General features: G+C 40.6%; 1 protein-coding gene across 4 annotated transcripts in view; it reads left to right on the top strand.

Moving 5' to 3' along the window:
- si:ch211-200p22.4 (phosphatidylinositol-binding clathrin assembly protein) overlaps positions 1-19,974 on the top strand; it is a 127,983-nt gene that overhangs the window by 8,662 nt on the left and 99,347 nt on the right. For all 4 annotated transcript variants that reach the window (XM_048604935.1, XM_020511911.2, XM_048604934.1 and 1 more), the window contains exon 2: positions 19,051-19,193. In XM_048604935.1, coding sequence (XP_048460892.1) covers positions 19,051-19,193 — 143 coding nt within the window. The remainder of the gene's footprint in view (positions 1-19,050; positions 19,194-19,974) is intronic.

Genomic DNA, 19,974 nt, shown 5'->3' with positions numbered 1-19,974 from the left:
GAGGTCTGATTAGTGAGTTTGCAGATGGCACAAAGATTGGTGCAGTTGCTGATAGTGCTGACAATTATGAAAGGATACAACAGGATATAGATAGGCGACTTCTGCACAGAAATGGCAGATGGAGTTTAATCCAAACAAATGCAAGGTGATGCATTTTGGAGGACCAAATTTAGGTGTGAATTATACTGTAAATGGCAGAACTGTTAGGAGCATTAATATACAGATTCGGCTGAGTGTGCAGGTCCACAGTTCCCTAAAAGTGGCAACACAGGTGGCCAAGGTGATTAAGAAAGCATATGGCATGCTTGCCTTCATCTGCCAGGGCATGGAGTACAAGAGTTGGCAAACCATGTTGGAGCTATTATAAAACCCTTGTTAGGCCGTATCTGGAGTATTTGTGTGCAGCTTTGGTCACCACACTACCAGAAGGACGTGGAAGGTTTTGGAGAGAGTGCACAGAAGGTTCACCAGGATGTTGCCCGGTCTCGAGGGCATTGGCTATAAGGAAAGATTAAAAAGACTGGGACTCTTCACCAGAAAGACGACAGCTGAGAGGAGACCTGATAGAGGTCTACAAAATTGAGAGGCATAGATAGCTGGATAGTCAGAGGTTTTTTCCCAAGGTAGAAGTTTCAATTACTGGGGGGCACAGGTTCAAGGTGAGAGGGGGAAAAGTTTTTAAGGGAGTTCAGGAGGTTTTTCATGCAGAGTGGTAGGAGCCTGGAACACATTGCCAGAAGAGGTGGTGGAAGCAGGCATGTTGGTAACATTTAAGAGGCATCTGGATGGTTACATGAATAGAGGGATACGGACTGAATAAGGGCAGAAGGCTTTTTTTTTAGTTTTAGTTAGGGCATGATAATCGGCACAGGTTTGGTAGGCTAAAGGGCCTGTTTCTGTGTTGTACTTCTCTTTTGTTCCATGATCTCTGTTCCATAAATCCATGCTGACTGTTTTCATCCTGTCATAGTTTTCCAAGTGCTCTGCAACTAAATCTTTTATGATGTACTGTAGCGTTTTCCCTACTACTGATATTAGGCTAACTGATCTATAATTCCCTGTTTTCTTTCTACCTTTTTTAAATAGTGGGATTACATTAGTTACCCTGCAGTCCTTAGGAACTGTTCCAGAGTCTAGAGAATTTTGGAAGATGACTATTCAGTGCATCTACCATTTCAGTGGTCACAAGGAATTGGACTTAGAAATATATCATTCTTCCTTGAACGTCACAGGGTCAGAATCCAGAAATCCTTCCCTAACAATACAGTGAGTGTACCTATAACAAAAAAATTACAGCAAATCAAGAAAGCAGCTCACCACCACTTTCTCAAGGGGAACTAAGGATGGGCAGTAAATGCTGGCCCAATCAGTGATGCCCACATCCAACGAGTGAATTTAAAAAAGGTTCCAAACTAGCTCACATTGTTGTAAAATGGGATTTGACACCAAACTACACAAATAGCAGTGCTCTTTTTGTTTAGTCCCAAGGGCTCTCTTTGAGATTTCCTATAGCGTTAACTTTTGATTTTTCAGGCTCATTTTTTATTCTCATTAAGTAATTTATTAGGCCAGGCATTCATGTAACAGTGTATTTTGTACCTATGTTGCCATGTAGGGTATTTAGATTTGCGCAGAAACAGAATTGGATGAATTCGTCTATGCCCTCAAATTATCTGTTTTCCTTCCCATTATATTTTAAAGCCCAAGTGCAAAAGAAAGGCATTAATTTCTTAGGCACCGCAGTAATTTAATTGCCAAAAAAAAAGCATAAATTAGTAAAAGTTTTTTTTGAAAATAACTACACATGCACAGCCATCACCCTAAACACACCTTCCACTTAACTGATGAGATTGTAGCTTGTATTTGTGCACATGCAATGGAAAAAGGTAGATTTTAAACAGTTACTGCTGTACTTAACCACAAATCCAATATCAATGTCATTTAAATTCACAATTGATATTGCTCATTACAATAGCGTCTATTGTATTTTAAAATCAAAAGAACTGCGGATGCTGTAAATTGTATTTTACTCCGTGTAGTGGCTACTGAACTTAGCTAGCCTTCATAAAGAGATTCTGCATTGCATTTCGTTACCTGCGTAATGTGGAATTGCAGCAAATGATTGAGTAAAGTGGAAGTGTTTAGAGGAAGGGAGAGTTTGACATCTGGGATGGTGGGGGTGGTTGTACTGTTGGTGAATGTTACGAGATCAGATGGAGCAAGATCAGCAAGGACTCAAATTTTTTTTTTTTTTTTTTTTTAAAAAAAATGAGGTATGAAAAGATCCAGGAGTTAATATAGGCAGCAAGGACAGAGATGCTGGATGAGGTTAAGCAAGATATAGATGCATGAACATGAATGAATGGTTTGCAGAGGATGCAGAATGGAAACCAACCAGATGTTTGTTGGAATAGTTGAGTCCTGGAGATGTCATAATAAATGCACCCTCTTATTTTGTGCTGCTCATGTGACCTGCTAATGTTACTTTAACCTGATGAAAATTTTGAGTCTGTCCGGTGTTATTTAGCTTAATGTTGGTTTTTGGGTACGTTTGTAGAAGTGTAAAATTAATTTCATCCATTTAACGCTGCATGCCAGACTGGTCAGCTAGTTGTGCATTGTTTTGAGGTGATACTTTGGGCTTTTGATACTCTTTTATTGTTCCTCCCTCTCTCTTGACTGATTTACCCCTGGATTGTTGATGTATGTTGAGGGACATGATGAAAGAATTAGGCTGAAAACAGCATTTTTGGGAGAAGGGGAAAGAATAAATCAGTAAAGTGGAAAGCAATCTTAGCACATAGAAAATCAGTGATTTCTATTCAAATCTTACATCAGTTTATTATTCACATCCCATTATAAAATTGTGATCTTCCTTACTTCCTTTAGCTTCCCTTTTTATCCCCTGATAATCTAGTGTTTTTAAAAATCCTAATTTTATTTCTATATACTACTTCCTATTTCATCTTCTCTTCTCTTCTATTCTTTATCTTCTTTGGTGCTGTGTATCTTGCATATGGGCTGCCTTCTAAGCTTCTCGGTAATACAGTGCAGCTCTGGTCATCTAAATACTCCCTGATCAGGGTTTAATATACATTAGAATGATGGATGAATTCACCCTTCAATAAGTAACTTGGGGGGAGAATGCAAAGATGGGGGCGACAACTTTAAGATTGCTTCTGCATCATATTAAATTATGGCTAGGGACTGAAAAATTGCACGTACAGGTTTATTTAAGAGTGGGAAATCAAAGCTAAACTACACTGGTTTTTCAAACTTGGAAGAGACAGAATCTGAATAGCTACCTGTTCCAACAGTGATTCCATCTCTTCCGTGCTTTCTGCACCAGTGCCTCGTCATTCATTTTTTTGACCTCCCTCACTGCTTCACCAAAGGTTATGCTTCTGGAAGAGGGAGGAGGAGGAAACCTGTGGTTGGAGGAGCTGGACCAGCCTGAATGGAAGAGACAAAATTAAACCAAAAGTGTGCTTTTGCAACTTGAAGAGGGAGAGGAGAAAGGTGATAATAATTCTGCTTCAAAGCAGAATCTCCAAATTGACCATTGACATTTTTGTCCCTTCCTTTGGAATTATTTACTTTTATAAAATCCATTTTTTTCCCATTTTGAGTGATTTGATTGAGGTGGGGGAAGGGTCTAGTTCTGGCAACTGCTGGACATGATCCATTGAGGCATATCTTCTTTAAATTATTTATACATAATTGCCCCTTTCTCCCAACAACACCACCACCACCACCACCACCCCACCTCTTCCAGTGACAAAAAAAGTTTAATTTCAGTGTAAAGGAAGAGAATTGGGATCTCACTGCTATCCTCAGTGGATTGGCAAGAGAGAAACCAAAATGGTAGATCTAGTATAGGTAAAGTGATTGCAGCAGTATCTGTGACACAGAAGGAGTGTGATGGTGAGGGGCAAAAGGCAATATTGCTTTCACATGTGGAAGTTTGTTTTAAGATGATTTCCCATATACCTTCTAAACCCCCTTGTGGATTTGGCTTTTGAGTTTACAAAAACTGCTGGGCCAAGAATAACCAAACAAAAAAAAGTTTAAACCCTTTACAATGGCTTTCTTTATTTTTTCCATAGTTGCGCACTAAATCGTTTTGTGACTTTGTCAACAATGGAGACAACAGTATGTAGCGGGAGAAATCCATTTATTTGTTTGAATCTTGCACTGCCTCATGTTGAATTTCTCATTTTGTCAATATCTTTAGATGGAGCCATTGAGTAAAGTAAGCTTGTGAGTCCAACTTTGATGATAATTTGAAACTTGAATCTTTAAACTTTACCTTCAAGAAGCCTCTGAAAAACCAAGGTAGCCTTTGAGAAAAAATAAGAGAGAAAAGAAACTGGGGGGAAAAAAAGAAATAGAGAAAAGTGAATTGAGGGGATGAGTCCTGGGCTAAGAAGCCCCTGCTTCACCGCCATTTAAATTTCAATATTCTTACTCCTTGATTTCAGAAGTCTTGCTCCTATTTCTGTCAGGTCGTGTTTTTTTTTGCCAAAAGGGGGTGAACTATGAATCACAGGTTGGAAAGAAACCTGTCAACTGAGCAAAGTCCTCCTCCTTGCTAACTGGAGGACTGTCCCAGATTAGACAAGCAATAGCATGACAAAGTGATACACTCAGAATTATACTTGAGCACTGTCCCAAGCATCACCATTCTGGAGTATGTCCTGTCCCATCGGCAGGACAGAACCACCAGAGGTGATGGCAGTGGTGTTCAGTCAAGAGTCCAGAATCAATGTTGTGGACTTGTGAAGTCTCATGGCATCAAGTCAAATGTGGGCGAGGCAACCTCTTGCTGATGCATCAGCACTTCTCCATTTTGAGCACCCAGTTATAAACACCGTACAGCAAGAGCATTGAATGTACTCTGTGTGGGGAGCTTCAATATCCATCAGCAAGATTGGCTCAGTAGTACTGCTGCTGACTAAGCTAGCCAAGTCCTAGAGGGCATTGCCTCTAGATTGCATCTGTGGCAGGTGGTGAGGAGACAACCTATTTGAATCTCTTCCTTGCTAACCTGCTTTTCACATGTGCATTTATCTATGATGGTATTGATCAGTGACCACACCATATTGTGTCACACCACCATCATGCTAAATAGGATGGATTTCAAACAGATCTCTCTACTCAAAACCTAGGCATTGATGATGTCCTGTGAGCCTTCAGCAGAATTGTATTCATCAATCCTAATTTCAAGACCCAGTCAATCCCACACTTTACCAGTATCATCAGTGCAAAGATGAGGCTGAAGCATTTGCAAGTCGTTTCAGCCAGAAATATCAACTGGGGTGACCCATCTCCACCGCCTCCTGAGGTCCCCGGCATCACAGATGCAGTCTTGAGCTGAATCAATTCACTCCATGTGCTGAGTTCAAACAGCCCCATTTTTACTGCTCCAAAGGTATTTTAACCTGTACTGTAGCTGAAGCTGATATAACAGTGTGGAGCTGGAGGAACAAAGCCAGGCAGCATCAGAGGAGCAGGAAAGCTGACATTTCGGGTCGGGACCCTTCTTCAGAAATGGGGGAGGTCAAAGGGAGCTCTGAAATAAATAGAGAGGAGGGGTGGGGCTGGGCAAGGTAGGTGGGATGGTGATAGGTGAGTGCAGGGAGGCAGTGGTGGGCATAGATCAGTGAGGTAGGAGGAGCGGATGGGTGGGAGAGAAGACGGACAGGTCAAGGAGGCGGGGATGAGAGGGTGGGTTGCTCATGGGATGAGGCCGGGGTGGGGAGATTTTGAAAGTCGTAAAGTCCACATTGAGACCATTGGGTTGTAGGCTCCCAAGGTGGAATATGAGGTGCTGCTCCTCCAGTTTCCGGGTGGCGTCGTTGTGGTACTGGAGGAGGCCCAAGATGGACATGCCATCCAGGGAGTGGGAGTGGGAAGGGGAGTTGAAGTGGTTTGCGACTGGAAGGTGGTGTCGTTTGTCGTGAATAGAGCACAGGTGCTCCACAAAGTGGTCTCTGAGCCTCTGCTTGGTCTCACCGATGTAGAGAAGGCCACATTGGGAGCAGCAGATGCAGTAGACCACATTGACAGATGTGCAGGTGACCATCTGTCTGATGTGGCAGGTGTTTTTGGGTCCTTGGATGGAGGTGAGGGGGGAGGTGTAGGGGCAGGTGGAGCACCTCCTGCGGTTGCAGGGAAAGGTGCCAGAGGTGGTGGGGCTAGTGGGGAGTGTGGAGTGGACGAGGGAGTCTCGGAAAGAGCAGTTCCTACGGAAGGCAGATAGGGGTGGGGAGGGAAATATATCCTTGGTTATGGGGTCAGATTGCAGGTGGCGGAGAATGATGCGTTGAATCTGGAGGTTAATGGGGTGATAGTGAGGACAAGGGGGTTTCTGTCTTTGGTTTTGTTGCGAGGAGAGGGTGTGAAGGCAGAGATGTGGGAAACGCAAGAGATGCGGTCGAGAGTGTTTTCGACCACTGAAGGGGGAGAAGTTGCGGCCTTTGAAATAAGAGGACATCTGGGATGTTTGGGAGTGGAATGCCCCATCTTGGGAGCAAATGCGGCGGAGGCAGAGGAATTGGGAGTAGGGGATCGCGTTCTTGCAGGAAGGTGGGTAAGAGGAGGTGTAATCCAGGTAGCTGTGGGAGTCAGTGGGCTTGAAATAGATGTCGGTTTTGAGGCAGTCACCAGAGATGGAGACAGAGGTCCAGGAAGGAGAGAGGGGTATCAGAGATGGTCCAGTTGAACTTGAGGTTGGGGTGGAAGGTGTTAGTAAAGTTGATGAACTGTTCAAGCTCCTCGTGGGAGCACGAGGCAGCGTCATAGTCATTGATGTAATGGAGGAAGAGGTGGGGGATGGTGCCAGTGTAGCTGCGGAAGAGGGACTGTTCCATGTATCCAACGAAGAGGCAAGCATAGCTTGGGCCCATGCGGGTTCCCATGGCCACCCTCTCCTCTGCAGCCTGGCCTGCTGTGTTCCTTCAGCTCCACTCTGTTATCTTTGACTCCAACATTGGCAGTTCTTGCTGTCTGCTTTAACTGGTGTATCATCTGGTGTAAGTGGGTGGGGGGGAGGGAAGAAAAGTTGACATTGGTTCCTGAAGTTTTGATAGACCTCGTTGTTGATATTACCCAAGAGCTGTTAGAAAAATAATTGATTGTTTTGAATGGTTAAGTTTCAAAGGCTGAAAAACACTCATTTCCTCTGCTACTATGTTCACATTATGTTTTCCAGTCTAATGAGGCAGCTAAAGAATTAGCTGTCTTTGAAATGGTTACTGAATAAAAACTTTTATCCTTTTAACTGATTAAACACAATGTGATATAAAATCTTTGGTTATCATGAATGAGGGCTCTATTACATTATTAGAAGTTGAGTCATAGAGTCATACAGCATGGAATTAGACCCTTTGGTCCAAGTAGTCCATGTCAACCATGTTCCCAAACCACCCTAGTCCCACTTGCCTGCATTTGGCCCGTATCCGTCCAAAGCTTTCCTATTCATGTACCTAGAAACAATTGAGTTTTTTTCCCCTCCTCCAGATGGCTTCTGAGATCTGACTGTGATAGTTACAAGGATGTGAAGGGACATAGAAATGTATGTGAATGTTATGAGTTGGCATGGAGTGTCCATGTGAGTGGTGGGTGTATGAAGAAGAGGGCTAGAGAGCCTGTGTTTCAGAGAACTAACGTGAGTCTTCGAACCACTCTGTTTTGGCTCCTGCCCACCCCAGTGATAGCCTATGATTTGCTTTCAGCAGCGGCTGGCCCAACTCTGCCTTTCTCTCACCTTCCTGAAGCGGGATTAGAGTGCTAAAACCTTGTTAAGCTGAATCTGAAAACAATCAACTCAAGTTAACCCTCTTGGTAGTGCATATCCGGACATAGGTCTCCTGTAGTAGGCAACCTTTTCTTTCAAATCCAGTAAATGATACTGTGTAAAGTCTATAAATAAATTTGCATTGAACAGCACAGTGCAATTGCAGATGTTGTAATAGGAACTTTGGACCAACACCTAATCACTTGATGGCGAAGTGTACTGATACCTGATGGGTCCAGTTGCAGTTGAGTTCAAATTATATTGCATAGAACTGGACAATTGCATGTTGTAAGCATGTGAAGACTCAATACATATATATCTAGTTTCTATGTCCAGCTCAAATCTGAGAATAAAGCTTTTTAAAATGTATACAACAATGAATCTGCCATTATACAATATAAAGTTAGCCTAATGTGCTCAAAAGCTTGAAAAATAGAGGAGTTGCCACTGACAGCATGATTGAATAGACAACTAAAGTATTTAAGTGTGAAATTGGTCCTGGGGGTGAGATGGGCAGGGATCAGCTTCACCACCTTAATATTCCCTGTCTCTGCCTTGCTGCTGCTGAAACATTGATTTGTGTTTTATCGCCACCAGGAGCAATTATTCCAATGTACTCCTGACCATCTTTGAGAATCTAAAATTGAGCTCATACAAAACTGTTTCTGCATCCAATTTGTATCAAGTCCCATTTATCCATCACCCTGTGCTGACATACCTATGACTTTTGTATTCCAATACCTTTATATGTAAAGTTGTCATCCGTCTGCTCAAATGCTCCTTTATATGTCCTCCAGCTCTCACAGCACTAGTTCTCTAATTCTGATCTTGTGTACATTCCTGTCTTCCTTTGCTTGTAAAATGGCATTATTCCCTTCAGCTTAATGGAAGCTATGTTCTGGACATGCATTGACGAACATGCCTTTCCCCCGCATTCTCCACCTTGTGATGCTGGTTCATTAGTCCTTGTAGTGTAGGTACACCCACTGTGCTTTGAGGAAATTAATTCTGGGATTTTGATCCAGCACCTTCGTTGAAGCTAAACTCTGGAGATTCTCATCTTGATATCTGTATCCTGAATGTTTCTACTACTTTGGTGTTGCATGGCCAATTACTACAAACATTACTGTTTGACTAAAAATAATTTGTCTTGGTTTATATTTACTACTTATTTACCTAACTTTTATCCTGTAACTATGTTTAACTAGCTTCAGAATGTCTACTACACTAGTGTTTAACTAAACTGTATCGGTTCTTCATTCTTTTTAGTTTTGCAGTCAAAACCTAACGTAAATTTTCAGGAACCTGTTCTTTAATATTGCTGAAAAGGTAAACTTGTTACCGAAGTTTCTTGTGTCTTTACTCATGAGGACAAATGCAATAATGCCAAATTTCAAATTGTCATGAGAAAAGGGTGCTAAGTGGTTGACATATTGACTTAACTTTCTCCATGGCAATGCCTCAGTCAAGAGACACTATGCACTCTCCAAATTCCCTGGTAATTTAAAAAGGGAGGACTTGAACACATTCCTTCTTTCAGTGAACAGTTCCTTGTGTGTGAATGTATGTTGCTTTTCATATGCGTAAATGAATAATGTTCAAAGTTTAATTGTTCATGTTGAATTGTTTTAGTCTAGCTTGGGATTGTTTGGCATATGCTGCCCAATGCTGGAACCACTTCTAACAGTAAACATTTTGAGTATGCTCTTTACTGTGCCGTTATGAACAGCCAAATAAGTGTTGCCTGATTCGTTCAGATAATCATTAGGATGTATGGCCTCTGTTCCTGACATTGTATTGGCACTCAAGTTCTTAAGTTGTAGTTGGCATAAAAGCTGTTGTACTGATACACCATTTACCATTCTAAGCTTAAATTCTCTTATTGAATGTGTTATAATTGAATGAGATTCTTGGAAGCACTACATGTAAGAAAATAAGCATCAGTTTTCCAGGGCTGAAATAACAGAAAGGAATTATCATACTTGAGCACAGGTGTAGGCCGTTCAAGCCTGTGCTGCCATTCAATAAGATCATGGCCGAACTGATAGTGGCCTTTGCCACTTTCCTGACAGACAGTCAACACCTGGCCCTGTGTCTGTCAAAAATCCATTGAATTCTGCCTTGAGTAAATGTAATGACCCAGCCTCCACTGCTTTAGGTGGAAGAGAATTCCACAAGACTAACAAGCCTCGGGGGGGTGGAATTCTTTTAATCTCAGCTTTAACAGACCTCCTCATCTTAAACTATGTACCCCTAGTTCTAATCTCTGCCATAACAGAGGATCTTTTCCACATTCACCTTAGATCCTTTCAGAATCTTGTATGTTTCAATAAACCCACCTCTCATTCTTCTCTGGTCCAGTGGATGCATGGCCAACCTGTTTTTACCTCTATTTGTATTCATCTCAGGAATGACTTAAGTGAACTTCATCAGAACAGTTTCTAATTCGGTTATAGCCTTTTTCAAATAAGGAGGCCAGAACTACACACAGTACTCCAGATGTGGTCTCAGTATGGCTGTGTACAACTGTTGTGTAATATCCCTCATTTTATAGCCCATTCTGTTTGCAGTAAGCCCAACATTCCACTTGTTTCCCAATTAACTTACTGTACCTGCATACTTATCTTTGGGTGATTCATGTACCAAGGTATCCAGTTCCCTCTGTACTATCAACTTCTACAATTACTCACCATTTAAATAGTGTAATACTGTTCTATTCCTACTGCCAAAGTGAGCACGTTCATATTTTCCCCACATTTGCTATTTTATTGCCCATTCACTTAACCTCTCCAAGCTCTTTACAGCCTCTCAAACTCCCCATGACAACTTAGTGTCCAATTTATTTTGGTGTCATCAGCAAATTTAGATGTCATATGTTTAGTCCCTGCATGCAAGTCATTTATAGATTGTAAATAGTTGAGTTCCCAGCACAAACTCGTGACACTCCACTAGTTACAGCATGCCATCTTGAAATAGACCCATCAATCCCTACTCTCTGTTTTCTGTTAGCTAACCAATCTTTTAATCCATGCTAATATGTTCCGTGCTAATATTTTCGACCCAGAGCCATTTGTTCTTATCTCCTGTAGTAACCTTTTGCGCACCTTTATTACATGTCTTTTGGAAATCCAAAGACACAACATTTAGAGGCTGTCCTTTTGTCCACCTTGTTCAAAATTCTTTTATAAATTAAAGAATTTTCTCTTTCACAAAGCCATGTCTGCCTGATCCCATTATGATTTTCTCAGTATACTACTATAACCTCCTTTAATCCTGGATTCTGGTAAATTCACTATTACAGGTGGTGGGCTATTGGCCCAAAGTCTCCTGTTTCCCTCAGTCCTTGAATATAGATGTTACTTTAGCTATTTCCAATCACTGGGACCTTTTCAGAGTCTGAGGAATTTTGCAAGATTACAAATAATGCATCCACAACGTGACATAATTTCAAGACCAAAGTACACAGGCCATCAGGTTGGGGTACACCATAGCCTTTAGGTCTTGGTTATCTGGAACACTTGTACCTATTTATATATTGATTTATTTTAATTCCTTGCCCTTATTCAGCTATTGATTTTTCGAGTATTATTGGGAGATTCTCAAAATATTTGGTGAAAACTTGTACAAAATACTTGTTGCAACAGATTTGCAAATTTCTTGTTTTTCATGATCAGTTTCCTAGCCCCTTGCTCTAGAGGACTAACAATAGCTTTTAGTTCATGTTTTCCTATTTTAAGTACATGCAGAAATTCTTACTGTTTTTGCATGACCAATTATATTTTCCTATAGTTCACCTTCTGCATCTTTATTTAGTCATCTTTTGCTGACTTTCCTTTTGAATTGAATTGGTCAATCTCCTGACCTTTCAGATTTGTAGTGTTTCTTTCAATTTGATGCTATCGTAAACTTCCTTGATTGATCATGGATGATGCGTTCTTCTCAAAAAGCCTTTCTTTCCCAATTGAATAAATCTTTCAGCATTAATAAATATCCTTAAAGATCTACTGCTGCATTTTTTTTTTTAACTGGCCTAGCTTTTAACCTAGTGTACCAATTCACTTCAGCTATCCCTGCCTTGAAACCCTTGTAATTACCTTAGGGTCTGCTTATTTATGGAAGGACTGCATTGGAGGTGTTCCAGAGGAGGTTTACTAAATCTGCACCAGGATTGAATTTATGAGCTTACTGTCCTATGGGGATACTTTGAACAAACTGAGGTTGTTTTCGTGAAGTTTAGAATTGATTGAAATATATAAGATCCTGAATGGTCTTGATGAGGTGGATGTGGAAAGGTGACTCCTTTTTTTGAGTCACTTAAAACCTAGGGGGCACTGTTTCAACATTAGGGTTCAGGATTGTTAATATATATGTCATGTATAGTTGATTTACAACTATACTTATCTCCCTGTAACCAAATGTGAACTTCTGTTATGTTATGATCACTGGAGGCTACTTTTACCATGAGGTTTTGATAAGTTTTTTTTGTCTTGTTGCTTATTGCCAGGTCTGCAGTGGCCTATTCACTCATATGCTCATATTCGCTCATAGAAAGTACTAGGAAAAGCAAACTATGTTGTTAATACCAACATGGACCATACTCATGAGATTTCACCACCTCGCTATCCCAGCATATCCTGAACCCTGGCATCAGTCATCTGGAGTTGGGCCCCTAGTTGAAGAAAGCTATCTATCCTCTATCCTCAACCAGGCCCCCCCCGCCCCCAAACTATCCCTGAGCGCACTGTCCTTTACTATCTCTTACTTCCTATTTACTACCCCTGTTTGTATGACATTTTGCACCACTATGCCATGAATTAGTCCATTCATCCATCATGCAGCCGCTTTGACAGTTGGAAGGGTTGAGGTTCCTGCCGTCTTGATACATACGTACTTAAATAATCTCTGAACGTTTGACTTCATCTTAGTACTAATAGATAGGATGTAACCAAATATTCTTGATTGAGATTTTACAGAAATCATTTTCATTTTGAATAACAATAAACATAATGGAAACAAGTTGCATGGTGTGGTAGAGTTGGTGGATGTAATGATTCTGGCTTTGGCCTAAGTATCATGACTGCAAAACATCTTATGTTAATTATGATTTAGTCACATTTGGTCACATCAGTGTTGGAAGTACATATGAACAAAATCATTTCTGGTAGGCCAGTTGGTGACTTGTATTTATTTTTGGAGGGATTACTTTTTGGCGAATAATATTGAGCCAGGTGCAGTCACGTTGTAGGAAGAATGATTGATTTTTTTTTTTCAGCACTGCCGTATGAAATTATTTTCATAAATGTTCTCCACTTGCAAAAATTACCATGACCTATTGGGATATATGCCATACTATAACTTGCAGCATTTTAGCAAGGGCTTAGAATTTGTAACATGCTTCTCGTAAAATAGCAAAATGAAAGTTGAGTTATAAACTTGCTATGTAGGCTGCTGAATGTTCTCAAAGAACATAATTATTAGATGCTGCAGGAAATGTTTCAATATCGTAAACTGTTATGGAGTAGGTAAAACGTATGCATTTGGTTTAAGTTTATACATCTCTGTATCCATTGAGCACCTTTTCATTTTAAATCCGCATACAAAATTACAACAGTTATCAATTCATTAAAGTTCATAGCACTTCCTATTTCTTGGAGATGATGATTTTAAATTGTTTTAGATTTAGTCGGAACAGCTTTCTAGCAGCCTTGCATTAATTAACGTACAATATATCAGCTTGCATTTATATCATGCTTTCTATATTGAAGTATCCAAGATTGCAACTCATGGATCAATAACACATCTATGTAATGGTTGAAACTGTATAGTTTATTTTTGCTTTTGCTTAATTTGGCAGTAATCAGTTTCATTGGATACACATCACTAAATTTACAGTTCTTGTTTCAAAGTAGTAAACATTTCTAGTTACTTGATAACCTTGGAAGTAGTTATTTTCATTAGGTTGAGATATCCATGATTGGAATGTTGAACTTCTGTAAAGGTCTTGGGTGCCAAGAAAAGGAGTTGTTATATAAGGCACTTGGCCTGAAAGGGTTGCTTGAAGATTTGAAATAGCTCTGTCCACCGAGACCCAAATGATCTTTTTTGAGAGGAGCTTGTCTGTTCTGTAATCTACAAACTATAATCATCTAACCTAATAACTAGATCTATCTCAAGAGAGCAATGTTTTCTCACCTGTTGTTAACAGGCTACATTCTCTTAAGACATGTTACTTCGTTTTTGAGTGACAATTGACTACTACTGCAGCTAACATTTCAAGGTTTGTTTTTGGTACTTTATCATCTAAGTTGTTGCGGAGAAAGAGGTTAGCAATTTCCTAGATTCTAAGTTAGATCCTAGAGGTGGAAGACAGTGTTCCATCACTGTACCAGCATCTTCTAAAATAAATTAGTTCATAAATGATCTGAAACCCAAAGTTCAAGTCAATAATATCACAAAGGCAGGCCATGCAAAGAAAAAAAACGAAGTAAGCGATTTTATCAACAACAAAAATAATTGTATTTTTTTTTAGCACTTTTGTGTCCTTCATCAAATATATTACACTTTTTTTACATTCCACAATATACTGCATAAGAATTTATGTACATTTAAAATCTCTCTCACTTATTTTACAATATTGTCTTATCATCAATTCAGATCTAGTCAAACATCTCAACCCTTGCTAGTAAGAAATATTTCTGACCTTTTTTATTGCAGTTCTGACCCAAAAGAATGTACACCCATGTCAACATTAACATCAGAAATGGTGATCATACATCAATTTTGCTTTGCATAAGCCAGCACAAAGTTACTTTCAACAAAAGATTGGATAGTTGTTTGTCTTTTCAGCTCTATTTACTCGTATGGATGCATTCTATAGTCACACATGCTTATGCTCAAGCACAAAGCTGGTTGTAACCAACCCATGCCTCCTGCACAACAGTTAACTATTTGAATCTTCTCTCCACCACTGCAATTTAGCATAATTGCATTAGAAACAGGAAGTAGACAACCACAACAGTCATCTTGTGCAGAATAAAATAGGTGACTACATTACTGTATTATTGAATGAGGAAAGATGGTCAGGACACCAGAGAAAATTTCTCGCTCTTTGAATACCTGTAATGTTATGAACTTGTTTGTTCTTGACTAACAGATTTTCAAATTGGGGTTCACAGACAATCTAATTTTGTTTTGATTTATCTGGTATATAGCATCCACAACATTGATTTGTTACCAATTCTCACAAGTTTGAAATCCACTGGTTTTAACCTACTGCCTTGCAGAGCCAGGGACCCGGATTCAGTTCCAATCTTAAGCGACTGTGTGTGTGGAGTTTGCGAGTTCGCCCCCTGTATGTGTGTGTTTCCTCCCACAGTCCAAAACTGTGCAGGTTGGTTGGATTAGCCATGGGAAATGCAGGGTTACAGGGATGAGATGGGGGTGCGGTCTGGGTGAGGTGCTCTTCTGAGAGTTGATGTGCGTTCGATGGGCCAAATGGCCCGTATCCACACTGTAGAGATTCGGTGAAAATCTGAGATTTCGCTTAAAATGCTGCAATATTAATCCTGACCTTGTTTTTTTTTTTAAAATGACGCTGGTCCAATAGGTCCAGGTTTGAATTGTATAGTACTCTGGTCAGACCGCAGTTTAAATACTTGCTATATGCAGTTGTGGTTGCTATGGCACGTGGGTGCTAGATGCAGTGCTAAGAAAAACTTTTATGATGCAAGACTAGAAAAATTTGGATGTTTTATAAACAAGATGAGTGATTAGAATGATTAGATGTAAACAGCATTTTAAAAAATTTAAAGAATTGGTAAAAGGGTTGCAACTCAACAACTTAAGTTAAATTGCAGAAGCAGAAATAGGAAGCCAAGATGAAATGTAGTTTGAAAATTTTTTACAGCACATGTTTACATTATGTTAAGCTGTTTTGTACAGTACTTTTTGAGAGTTCATAAGCTCACTAAAGACCTAGCTTGGGGTGGGTTGAAGGAAGTTACTACACAATTGCTGAATTTCCTGTTTTCGGAAGCACAGAGAACATTAAGCCAGTCTGGGGATGGGGAAAAGCATTTGATGATTCAATGTTGATATAATTTCCGGGGTGTTTTCTTTAAGTGCTCCACATCAGTGACGTGTTGAAATAAGCTCATTTCTCTTTATTTTCCATATGAAAGTTCACTGTTACAATCTTCAGTGACTCCACATGACCATCCTCTGTGACCCCACCCCCCTCAATCCATTATTTTAGTAATTGTAGTCCTGAAATTGTTCGGATCCCGCACCATGACTGTGCATTGATGGCCAGATCACTTGGACAGACTTGCCATTGGAAACTGGAACTGTGAACTTTTGCATTGGAAACGTAAATAAATTAAAAAATGAGCTCACTTTGGCACATCACTGATGTAGGCCACGGAAGGGAGAACACCATACAGACCACTGTGAAGTCAGTGTTATTTTTACATTCACTCCTCCATTTGTACTACAGCCGCAGGATTAGAGTGTAATCCAGACAATGGCATGATTTATGGTCCTTAGATAACTCAAGTTAGAAAACCTGTAAAAGGATCATTGCTGCAGTGAAATTCCACTTCAGCAGCTGGTGATTTTATTAATTTCTTCTCATCCAGACTCCTGTCAACATTAGGAAATCACTTCCAGTATTAACTGCTCATTCTGCCTGTTAAGAGACTGAAGACATTGGTGCTCTTAAGAAGGGAAGGTGGTCATAGCTCTTGATAACTCTACAGTGCAGAAAAAAGCCCTTTTGGTTCATCTGTGCCAGTAAACAACAACCACCTGACTATTCTAACCCCATTTTCCAGCATTTGTATGCCCATAGCCTTGTATGCTTTGGCACTGTATTTGCACATCTAGATACTTTTCAAATGTTATGAGGGTTTCTGCCTCTCCCACTGTTACAGTTAGTGATTTTCAGATTCTCACATCCTCTGGGTGAAAGTCTTTTTTTTTCATCATGTCTCTAAATCTTCGGCTTCTTGCCTTTTAACCCTACACCCCTTGGTCATTTACCCCTTATGAAGGAGAATAGTTTCTTCCTGTCTACCCTATCTATGTCCCTCCAGAACTCGAGTTAACATTACAACTCCAGAATGAATCTTCTGATGACTTTGTCCCAAGTATTGCTTCAAGTGATAGTCATGAAGAAGAGTCATACTAGACTCAATGTTAACTCTTTGTCTCTCCAGAGATGCTGCCAGACCTGCTGAGCTTCTCCAGCACATTTTTGAAATTTCAGATTTCTAGCATCTTCGATATTTTGCTTTTATTTGAACGCTGTGCAAACATAGGTTTGAATCCTCAGCTATGTACTATCCACGTTTAATGGTTTGGGTGAACAGACCAAGAGTAATGGATCTAAGTTTGACGATCCAATGCTGTATGGGATACAAGCTGTTTAAATGAGTGGGCAACAAGGTAACCATGCATAACGTGGGCAAGTTTGAAATTATTCATTTTGGTAGTAAGAATAGGAGCGGGCAGACTTTTTGAAAAGTAGCACTTCTAACTGTTGATATTCAAAGACTTGGGTGTATTTCTACAAGTATAGGAAACTAATGTGCATCTGTATCAATCAGTTAGGACACCAGATGGTATGTTGGGCTTTATTACATAGAGACTAGTTGTACAAGAAAAAAAAATTGCTACAGTTGTACAAGACTTGTAATATTGTGACAATATGAAATACGGCTGGAATTCTGAAATAAAAAGCAAAAGTGCTGTAAAGGTCAGCAGATCTGGCAGCATCTGTGGAAAGAAGGAGTTACTGTTTTGAGTCCAGATTGAGTTTGACTCTGTGCCAAATTCAACTCAAAATGTGTCCGAGATAATAGGAACTGCAGATGCTGGAGAATCTGAGACAACAAGGTGCAGAGCTGGATGAACACAGCAGGCCAAGCAGCATCATAGGAGCAGGAAGGCTGACGTTTCGGGCCTAGACCCTTCATCAGAAATGGGGGAGGGGAAGGGGATTCTGAAATAAATAGGGGGAGGCGGATGGAAGATGGATAGAGGAGAGGATAGGTGGAGAGGAAACAGACAGGTCAAAGAGGCGGGGATGGAGCCAGTAAAGGTGAGTGTAGGTGGGGAGGTAGGGAGGAGATAGGTCAGTCAAGGGGGCGGGATGAGGTTAATAGGTAGGAAATGGGGGTGCGGCTTTAGGTGGAAGGAAGGAAGAACAGGTTAGGGAGGCGGGGACGAGCTGGGCTGGTTTTGGGATGCGGGAGTCCGGTGAAGGTTCACCAGACTGAATTCCCGGGATGACAAGACTGACGTAAGACTGGATGGACTGTGCTTGTATTCACTAGAATTTAGAAGAACGAGGAGGATCTCATAGAAACCTATAAAATCCTGATGGGACTGGACAGGCTAGATGCGGGAAGAATGTTTCCAATGTTGGGGAAGCCCAGAATTAGGGGTCACAATCTAAGAATGAGGGGTAAGTAAATCAGGACTGAGATGAGGAAGAATTTCATCACTCGGATATGAACCTGTGGAATTTTCTCCCTCGGGAAGCTGTTGGGGCCAATTCATTAAATATGTTCAAGAGAGAGCTGGACGTGGGCCTTGCGGCTAAAGGGATCAAGGGGAATGGTGTGAGGGATGCTGAGATTGCACAATCAGCTATGATCGTGCAGATTGGTAGTGCAGGCTCAAAGGATGGAATGCCCTACTCCACCTATCTTCTATGTTTCTAGTTCCAGTGCTTGGTCCATTACTTACATCTGTGCTCATTACCATCACCTGCTTCAAAATGAAATTCTGTTGGCCAAGAAGACATTGAATCAATGATCACTTTATCTGTGCTTCCACTTAATTTTATAGGGATAATGATGCCAGATCAAAGCCTTGATTAACTTGCAGGCAATGAGTAATCTTGTGTCGAGTCATAGAGATATACAGCATGGAAACAGACCCTTCGGTCCAACTTGTCCACGCTGACCAGATATCCTAAATTAATGTAGTCCCATTTACTGGCATTTGGCCCGTATCCTTCGTTTAAACCCTTCCTATTCATATACCCACCCAGATTCCTTTTAAATGTTGTAATTGTGCCAGCCTCCACCACTGCATATTTGTTTTTGCTGAATTCCTAAGTTGTGTCTGGGTGTAGTGGAACACTTCAAATAAAAGCTCTAGTAGAAATATAAGGACCAATTTTTGGGTGGGGGGAGGCCAGAACCAGAAATGTCTATTTAATTGCCTTTATACTGTTCTTTTTCTAGACTTAATCCAATGTACCAATGAGATGAATGTGAACATACCACAAATGGCAGATACTCTGTTTGAAAGGGCAACAAACAACAGCTGGGTTGTGGTGTTTAAAGCTTTAATCACAACGCATCATTTGATGATGTATGGGAATGAGGTAAGTGTTATCCATCAAATTGCATTTAGGGGAGGCAATGGCCAAGTGGTTTTATCGCTGGAATGTTAGTCCAGAGACCTGGATAACGTTCTGGGGACCCAGGTTCGAATCCCGCCACGGCAGATTTGGAATTTGAAATCAATAAAATATCTGGAAAAAAGAATCTATTGAATCCATTGCTGATTGTCAGGAAAAACTCATCTGGTTCACCAATGTCCTTTAGGGAAGGAAACTGCCACCCTTACCTAGTCTGGCCTACATCGGACTCCAGACCCACAGCAATGTGGTTGACTCTGAACTGCCGTCTGGGCAATTAGGGATGAGCAATAAATGCTGCCTAGCCAGTGATGTCCTCATCGCATAAAGGATCAAAAATTATTGGCTAGTATTATTTTGGAAACATTTAGCATAAATTTGTAACCAGGTTGGGCAACTTCAAAACTTCTGTTTTTGGTAAAGCAGTTGCTTGCTCAGGTGTGCCACGCTATGGTAAGGAAACGTTTTGACTTCCATTCTGTGTTTAAGGCTTTGTCTTTAAAGATAATGATTTAGATAGGTGGGAGGCATTCCAGTGTTCTTGCCCTAACTACATAGTAGATTTGTACCTGAAGCTCTTTATTCTGATCCCTATCCCCTAAAGTGGTCATTATGTAATCAAACTCAACAATGACTGTCGAGAGGCAGTACACTCTAACAGAGGGCTAACCTGGGCCATAGTGGACGATTGGTATGCTATTTCCTTTGTAGTTAGCTCTTCAGCAGAAATAAATGCTCAGATTCT

Source organism: Rhincodon typus, chromosome 14 (genome assembly GCF_021869965.1).
Source record: "Rhincodon typus isolate 14 chromosome 14, sRhiTyp1.1, whole genome shotgun sequence".
Taxonomy (NCBI): domain Eukaryota; kingdom Metazoa; phylum Chordata; class Chondrichthyes; order Orectolobiformes; family Rhincodontidae; genus Rhincodon; species Rhincodon typus.
The sequence above is the reverse complement of the archived record's forward strand: the minus strand, read 5'-3'. Positions and strand labels throughout refer to the sequence as shown.